This window comes from Bos mutus, chromosome 25 (genome assembly GCF_027580195.1).
Source record: "Bos mutus isolate GX-2022 chromosome 25, NWIPB_WYAK_1.1, whole genome shotgun sequence".
NCBI lineage: Eukaryota > Metazoa > Chordata > Mammalia > Artiodactyla > Bovidae > Bos > Bos mutus.
In genome coordinates this window covers 31,652,174-31,661,128 of record NC_091641.1, presented here as the reverse complement: position 1 = coordinate 31,661,128, position 8,955 = coordinate 31,652,174, and the positions used below count along the sequence as shown (strand labels likewise).

Genomic DNA, 8,955 nt, shown 5'->3' with positions numbered 1-8,955 from the left:
ATGAAGGCTGCCCAGCCCGAAGAAAAGACAAAAGGTGTTCTATCAAAGGGTAGCCCTTTCCCTATGAAAGAAAGATCACAGGGAAATTAAAACCAGATATGCCCCATTTTATATGTTTATGGAAAATTTCAGGTAAATGGAATAATTTTTTTTTAAACTTTGGGGGTAAGCACATAACCATGTCTTCCTTTAAAGCATAGTTTCCTTAACGTGTAAGCTTTCTCCACTGGGGCCTCCCAGCCATTCAATCGACAACTGAGAACACCCTGGCCCCTGTGAAGAGCGGGCAAGGACGGGCAAGCAGAGATTGGATCTGCCCCCAAGTTCTGCAGCACAACCTGATCTTCCAGGACACAGCAAATGTGAACCGTCCCCAGCAAAAAGCTTAGTGTGTGTATCTGGGGACACAGGACAGAAAATGACACTGGTAAGCATGCTGTTTTTCAGTATCTGGAGCAATCTCCATGAACCTACCTGAAGGGTGTGCTAAAATACTTTCAAACTCCTTTAGCAGCAAGGACACAGAGCGTCAACAAGCTGCTTCCCAAATGGTAATCGTTTTGCAGGAGTGGTGGTAAAGGTCCCACTGTTTATCTGACTCTTCTGGAAGTTCACCAAGAGCACATGTATGCACCTCTATCTAGCACGCAATAAAAGGCCAAATGCAAATTGGCCAATGGGCTATAATAGAGAAGGAGGGTAGGCTGCTCCTCTAAAGAAGCGAGGTCCTTCCCCAGGGGCCACGCTAGAAGGAGCCCCCTCCTACTTCCAATGTGCTGGCCCAGCACCGGGCCAGAGTACCTGCCTTGTGAAAGGTCACACAGAAGACGTGGTGGGACAAGAGTGGCTGAGATGCCCCTGAGTGGGAAAGTAGCCCTGCAGGAGGAGGCGGCGGCCCAGGCACTGTGGCAGAGGACAAGCTCTCTCCTACAGTTTCACTTTCATGATTATTAAATCCAACGTGCTCACTGAGGGCAATTTGCAAAGGGTGTAAAAAGCACACGAGGCATTCACCAGACCACTTGTAAGCCTCACTCCTGCAAAACCATCACCATCAACCCCTTGATACCTTTCCTTCTGCACATATTTTAACCCAGTGCATGTGTAAATTTATATTTTACCAAAACGCATATGCACTTTTACATTCTCTTCACGGAAGATAAGCATGTGACTGTGAGGAAGGTCTTACTGCATGTTGTCAGCCTTTTCATGTCCTCTTTTGCAAGCTGTCAGCTCTCTGCCCATCTACCTTCTGAGTAAACTGAATACTCACCTTGGACCAGCTAGTGAGGAGCTTATTCACTTCTGATTACCATTTCTTTTTAGGAAATAAGAAAAAAATTCTGTTCCTGGGCTGCCCTGGTGGCTCAGTGGTAAAGAACATGCCTGCCAATGCAGGGCACACGGGTTCGATCCCTGATCCAGGAAGATCCCACACGCCGTGGAGCAGCCGGGCCAGAGCACCACAACTACTGAGCCTGTGTTCTAGAGCCAGGGAGTGCCAACTACCAAGCCCACGTGCCCTAGAGCCCAGGCTCTGCCACAGAAGAAGCCACCGCAACGAGAAGCCGGCACACTTCAACTAGAGAGTAGCCCCTGCTCGCCACAACTAGAGAAAACCCTCATGCCTCAGAGAAGACCCAGCACAGCCAAAAATAAATAAATATTTTATAAAAAAGAAAGTTTCCATTCCAGGGCAGTAAGACTTTGGTTCTCAAGCTCTCTGTTAAACTAGAACTGGACAGTCTTCTCTATTTAGTATTTACTTCCTTGACTTTTCAATTCAGGGAAACAAGAAAGGGCTGCAGCACCCTTCCTGCAGGGCATGAGCGACTCCCTTGGGTGGCCTCAGAGTGAAAAGTGCCCAACCCAAACACGAAACCATCTAGCTGCTGGGAACGCCTTCCTGCAAAGGCATGTGATGGGGGTTATGACTTCACCGCTTTTTCAAACTAGGCTTGAAATTTGAAAAATGAGGCGTTAAACTTCACCTCTGTCCGACAAAAGGTGAAACTGCTTGTGTCACTGTCCATGCTTCCTGGACTGTGTGGCACTTGAGATGCTTCTTAGAAAGAAAAAGGCTCATCACCGCTCAGTGGTGGAATGGGGTGAGTCACGCTCTGTTTTTAGTGCATGATCTGAAAAGACCCTACTACCACAGGAAGTGTACCAGCAAAAATTCTTTGAGATAGAGAGGAAAAACCAAGGAAATGAATCAATACACGTGAAGGAAGCACTCTCCTTAGAGAAACACATGAAGCACGACAGTGGCTGCAATAAATAGTAAAAGCGAGCGCTGGAGAATAAAACACGTGAGGTAGAGAGCATTACTAAACTCATCCTGCGAGTGCTTTTCCCTGAGAAGATATTGTCAAACCCATGTGACTGAGTCTCTGAGGACCCATCCTTTTAAAAACAAAAAGGAATTTATACAAAGAGAACATTTGGTTTGTCAGGCTTTAAAAGGCCAAGAGTTAATTTCCTTTCTACCAAAACATCCGGATCCACGTTCGCTGACTGCCAGGTTGGCGTTCTTTTGCTAACCTAACGACCATCCTGTGCCTGGGCTCTCAGGGAGGGTGCCCTGATGGCTGACCTTGGAGTGCCCTTAGATGAATGTGGAGAGATCAAGGTGACAGCCCTTGAAGTGACATTCACGGGAAGAAGGCTCTGTGAGCCCTAGAGTGGGGGTGCAGCGGGTAGGAGAGCCTCTTTCCTCCCTGCACCAGGGAGCCGAGGAAGCCATCCGCAGGGCTCAATGAGAAATGAATGACTCACGCGGAAGCAAGCAAGCCGGGCCTGCATCCCCGAGAGCCTAGCCATGAGCTACTGTTTTGCCCACTTGAACCTGGGGCTCTTTGCTGTCAATCTCAGCACACACTGTGTGCTCATAAGGCCAAGAAGGGGCACGAGTCCCAGTGGCCATATTCATGCTTGTGTAAAGCACACTCCGGGAGGGGCACATTTATTAAAACCACTACACCTGACACCCTGACACCAAAGCCCTTTTCCCCTTGGCCCCTAGTGGTACGTTTCAAACAATGCATTTTATTCTCAATATTTTAGTAATATATAATGATACACGTTTCACTTTTGTGAATTACCTCAAACCCATTTTATTTTCGGCAAAAGAATCCCACTGCCCAAATACTGGGAAAAAAAAAAAAAAAATCAGCATTACCTGTTACAGGGAAAAAATAAGACAGTAGGAAGACGATCAACCATGAATTCCCAAGGAAGATCATTCTGAGATACATCGATCCTGGTAAAGGGAAAGAACAGAAAATGTAAAAGAGTGGCCCAAGAAACTCCAACCCGGAACCTGAAAGCATCTTCTCAAGTAACTTAAGAACCCGAGCGCTGTGTGTGCCACACGGACCGGCCCCTGGCAGTGAGCACACCACTGGCAGGCACAGCGCACGCGAGAAACACCGAGGCTTTCAGGACAGGCAACTGCTCACCTGACTCGCGGAGGGAAATGTAGTGGGGTTTTGTTGTTCCTTTGATGTGGACAATTTTTAAGTCTTTTATTGAATTTGTTACAATATTGCTTCTGTTTCATGTTTTGGTTTTTTGGCCAGGAGGCATGTAGGAGCCTAGCTCCCAGACCAAGGATCAAACCTGCACCCCCTGCATCGGAAGGCGAAGTCTAAACCACTGGACCACCAGGGAAGTCCTGAAATGTAATGTCTTGAAAGTAAAAGTGAATTCCAAAAAAGAATAAAAAAGTCTCACTGACACCTGACAGGTAGTCCACCTAACTGACAGGATGTGGGCAAGTACTTCAACCCATGAATCAACCCTGGAATAAGGAAATCACTGCACAAAATACATCGAGCCTCTGAAAATGTAAGAAAGCTGGGAACGAAAGATAATACTCTACATTTTGTAAGTCCAGACAGAGACCAAAAAAGTTGTATTTTCTTACCAGATTTTAGATTAATTTTCTAATACAGGAAATGACACCTGGGCTAAATTACCCAACCTGTGCGCTTGCTTTCTGCTGAACGAGGTGGAGGCACCTCTTCAGCCGGCACTGAGCTGGACCTGTAGGAGGGCCTCCCCACTCGCCCTGGGGACTGCTCAGCTGAAGCAAAAGGAACATCCTAGGAGGAGGAAGCAGACCGAGGAAGGCCCGCTAGGCCAGGTGTCAGTATCCACAAACAGTACATACAAAAGATGGAAATGTTCTGAATCATTAACTTGACAGAAGTTTTCAGAATGTATAATTGGGAGCGGGAGAAATCAGTGCCATGCATTTGTCCAGAAGGATGAAATTCGCTTAAAAAAAAAAATGACATAACCAAATCATAGCAGTTTTAAATAGCTTCACTAACAAAACAGCACTCCCGCCTCCCCCTGTGAAAGGCTACAGAGAACATCAGTCCTATTTTTTAAGCAAGTGGTTTATAATCAAATGCTTTTACTCCTGATTTTTTACTTCAAGGAAAAACTAAACTGTAAAATCAAAAAATATATTTGTAAACATCCCCTCCGAATTCCATTGGGCTAATGAGGACCTCCTTTCTGCCATTCTCATTCAAGTTCTGGTGTCTATGTCAACATACTGTGAAGAGCAGCAGTCGTATTTCACGTTATATTCTTTTCAAAATTAACTGTATGAGGTGCATTGTTCTAATGAAGAGGTAAAAATCCCATCAAATGCTCAACCATAATTTATGTAACCATTTTTCTCCTGTCAGATATAAATAACACTGCAATGATGAGCACATGCTTCTCTGGGAGTCACATTTCCTTAATTCCCCAAAGTGAAATTAACTGGGTCAAAAGTATATAACCATTTTTGTGACTTCTTACAAATGGTACTAAAATGTTTTCCAAAAAGCTTATGCCAATTTACTTTCTCTATTAGCTACATCTGACTGTGACAATTTCATTTGATTTTATCAACACAAGATCCTACCAATGGGAATTCCCTGGCTGTCCAGTGGTTAGGGCTGTGCTTTCATTGCCCTGGGGACTGGGTTTGATCCCTGGCCATGACCTGGAAGCCACATGATGTGGCCCAAACAAAACCAAACAAACAAACAAAGATTCTACCACTCAAGAGCATTCATTAATAAATGTAAATGACATTTTGTTATTGTTTTAATTTACACTTACTAGATTATCATTTCCCTACTTGTTTATTCACTCTCTCCTCTTAGGTGGAAAGTCTGTTTTGTGACCTTTCTCTCACACTGCAGTCCTTCTCAGCTGTTTCTCCCTCCATCCCCCACTTCCTCTGTGGTAAAACACACATAACACAGAATGTGCCATCTTAACCATTTCTAAGTGCACAGTGCTTTCATAACGCTGTGTAACCATTACCAGCATCTGTCTCGGGCTCTTTCATCCTGCAAAACAGGAACTGACCCCACTCGACAACCACTCCGGTCCTCCCCACACCCCTGGGTAACCACCATTCTGCTTTCTACCTCTATGACTCTGACTACTCTAGGGGCCTCGCGCAGGGAAAGTGCACAGCGTTTGTCCTTCTGTCTCATTTCACTTAGCATGAACATCCTCAAGGTGCACCCATGTTACAGAACGTCCTTCCTAAAATTTTTAAGGCTGAGTAATATTCCACTATACGTACAAACGACATTTTTCTCTCAGCAGTTTTCTTAAACCACTTTAATTTCTCAGGGTCTGGAGTATGAAGGCCTGATTCTGAATCCTGATCCCTTATTTACAGGTTGCTTGACTCTGGGCAAGCTGCTGCTATTTCTATGTCTCAGATTCGTCCTCAGTAAAAGGACTGGTGATCACGCCTGTTCCACTGACTGTCCTAAGGATTAAGTCAGATACCGTGTATGTATGAAAGTCTCCCAGCACAGTGCCTCCTCCAGTGTGGCTCTAAGTCATTATTTGCAGTACACACAGAAGGAAAGACACACGTGCTGGCAAACACAGCTGCTGTCCTTCTGTGAGTCGGTTTTCTGTATTTTCACTGCACACTTTCCTAGTGAAATCTGTTCATCTTTCTTTCACTATTTGGCAAGTTTCCACCTCTCAAAGTAACCAGCAAATCCAATATTCTATTTTCTGTCATTTTCTCTGATTTGATCTTTTATATTTAATTCTACCTATCTGAAGGGGTTTTCTTGGGGACGAGGGATAAAGAAGATATAGCTTAAATTTAAATAATTTTCCCTCCGAACTGCCTACTACCTCATCCAAAAACTCTTTGAGCATTGTTTTTACAAAACAGTGATTTAAAATTCATTTGTTTACTGAAGATCCCACATACAGTGCCATGGAATCACACAACTAGAACACCACATGGGTATTAGCCCATCTTTCCTCTTCCTTTTAGGAATGAGGAGGGAAACAAGGCCTGCTGGAGAGATTCACTCCAGGTCCCAGGGCTGGTTGACAGTATGTCAGAGACAGGCCCCCTTTTGCTGGGCCAAGGCCCCAGTGATGTATATTCCAGAAAGCTGGCCACTTGGGGGGCTGTCTAAGCAAACAGGTCAGCACTGCTCCCACAGAAACACCCTCAACATCAGGCAAGGAACACTCAGTATTCACCAGGAAGACTCTGGCGCCAATGAGGTTTTGCTCATAGCTTCCAGCTGACAATCAACTCAGTCTTATCCAAGTCCACAGAAAACTGGCAGACCCTTGCAAGCCACGTGGCTAAGCTGGAAGCAAGAACACAGACAGGCACCCAGCCCAGAGTGCGGCAGCATGGGCTTCCTTACCTCGCCACAGTGAATGTGTCTGAGGGCAGGAGCCGAGCTAGCTGGATGAAGACGTGATTGAGGGCTGGACAGAAGCCGCACCACTGTGCGTAGTAAAGTAGCAACACGTCCTGTGGGAAGAAGAAGTTGGCTGTTACTGGGCTTCTGGGGTCCTCACTGTACTTAGAGCCTGGCAAGCATTCCATAAATGCTGCTCATGCACAAAGAACAGTGAAAATTTGATGTCTGGGTATTTTTTTTTTAATATTTATTTATTTGGCTGCACTGGGTCTCTTAGTTGTGACATATGGGATCCAGTTCCCTGACAAGGGATGGAACCCGGGCCTGTTGCACCGGGAGTTCAGAGTCTTAGCCCCTGGACCACCAGGGAAGTCCCTGATCTTTTGTTGGTGTTTTCAGTTATGTATTTTTAAGGATGCTTTGCACTCACAAAAGCACCATGTAATTCACGCACATTCTGCAGTAAGGCTGTCATGTGGCTAGTCTTCTGTACGTCAGCACCAACTGCTCCACCCATGACTGCAGCTTTGGAAATTATTTTAATAGGGACAGATAGCTTGATTTCTGCCTCGCTCGATTCCATACCTGTTTCTGAAGGACTACTTCCCAGAAAGTATCAGTCGTCACTTCAGTGATTAAACGCTGAGAAGTGAACTGGGTAGAGTCACTTCCAATAAGATGCCTTTTCAGGGGACTGTAGAGAACGCTGAAGTTTTGAATGAAAGACTCTAAAAATAAAGAGAAAATGAGATCAGCTCTTCTCTTGGTACAAGGAGAGTAGCTGGCCCACTTTATACTTTAAAAAGTGGGCTGGCTTCACAGGCCCACTGAAGAAAATCCACACAGGAGGGGACAGGGGGTTGCATTTTAGTTAACAAAGCACCACTCAAGAGTTCCATGGTCTACTGTGCACGGGCTAGGAATTCAATGCTCTTTTTTTCTAACACTGGTCCACAAGACACCAGAGACTGGGTAAGTCATCAATGAGTCACCATCGAGATTTCAACCTACAAGACCAAGACCTTTAAGCCTAACTACTGATGTAGTAACTGCACAAGCTACTGTAATGTGGGAGGTGTTCAAACACTCATTCAAATGAGGGTGAGGAGCTATGGTTTGTGTTTCCTTTACTAAAGTTCCTCAAGTTTCTTCTTTAATTAAAAGGTTAAGCGAAATAAACAACTATATTTAGTGGGAAAACAGCATCAATAAGACCCATAAATAATACAAAACCCTAACTTGAACCAGCAGTTTTACCCTCCCCACCAACGACTATGTTTTCAGATTCCTTTGTTTCATCTGTTTCATCTGAAGCAGCACTAATCTGAGTTTCATTTTTTTTTCCTTCTCTCTCCATTCTGAGGTCCTAGTGAACAATGACAGGCTCCATGGAGGAAGGAAGAAGGGAAGAAGGTTGAGTGAATACTAAAGAGAATCAGTCATCAACATCTGAATGACACTTAGTTGGTTTTTTCAAACATAAAACCCAGAACTGTTCACTAATTTGAATGAGGGCTGAATTCTGAAACTGCCCCAGAAATGGCTGACTTGAGAGTCATCTCTCCAAAACAACACAGTGGATGTTTTTGTATGAGGACTTTGACAAATTTTGTCACCAACCACAGCACAGAGAACAACAGAACTAGATGTTTCAGAGTAGATAAAGAAGATGAAAAGAAATCAGATGATGGCGTCTTTCAGATCACCCTTAAATTCAGGGGGGGCCCATCACGAGCTCACTGAATGCTTGAGTAACAGCACAGGAGGCAGGAAGATCCAATCAACGCTTACTTTAAAAATACAGGCTTGTTTCATTTTAAGAAAACTCAGTACACCAAAATATAACTTCAGGCAACATGAATGAGGAGCAAGGTGTGATATCAAAAGTGGACGCACTTCAGTGACTATTCACGGGGTTCCTCTACACATTCAGGAGGCTTCATGTTTTAGTATATAATTTGATGTAGGAAAAATAAATCACTATTTACATAAGGCTTTTCAAACGTGTCTAATACAGGAAACAAGCAAGCTTCACCTGGACTTAAAAGACAGCACCTAAAGTGACTAATATTTAATAAGAGTTTTGAGTTTCTTACTTTCATGCTCTCCAAAACTTGAAAACGAAAGGTTGCCCTCCCCACCACATTCCTCCTGTCTCCATTTAGCAAACACCGAGACTTTCCTCCATGGTTCCAATGAGGCTGAACTAATACAGCTTTTGAATTCACACTTCCTTGTGTGCACATCA

At 44.5% G+C, this 8,955-nt stretch overlaps 1 protein-coding gene across 3 annotated transcripts in view; it reads right to left on the bottom strand.

Annotated features, from left to right (window-relative positions):
- The window catches only part of TXNDC11 (thioredoxin domain containing 11), a 60,395-nt gene that overhangs the window by 1,317 nt on the left and 50,123 nt on the right, over positions 1-8,955 (bottom strand). For all 3 annotated transcript variants that reach the window (XM_070362681.1, XM_070362680.1, XM_070362682.1), the window contains 3 exons: positions 7,293-7,435; positions 6,708-6,817; positions 3,182-3,262 (listed from right to left, as the gene is read on the bottom strand). In XM_070362681.1, the coding sequence (XP_070218782.1) occupies positions 3,182-3,262; positions 6,708-6,817; positions 7,293-7,435 (334 nt within the window). The remainder of the gene's footprint in view (positions 1-3,181; positions 3,263-6,707; positions 6,818-7,292; positions 7,436-8,955) is intronic.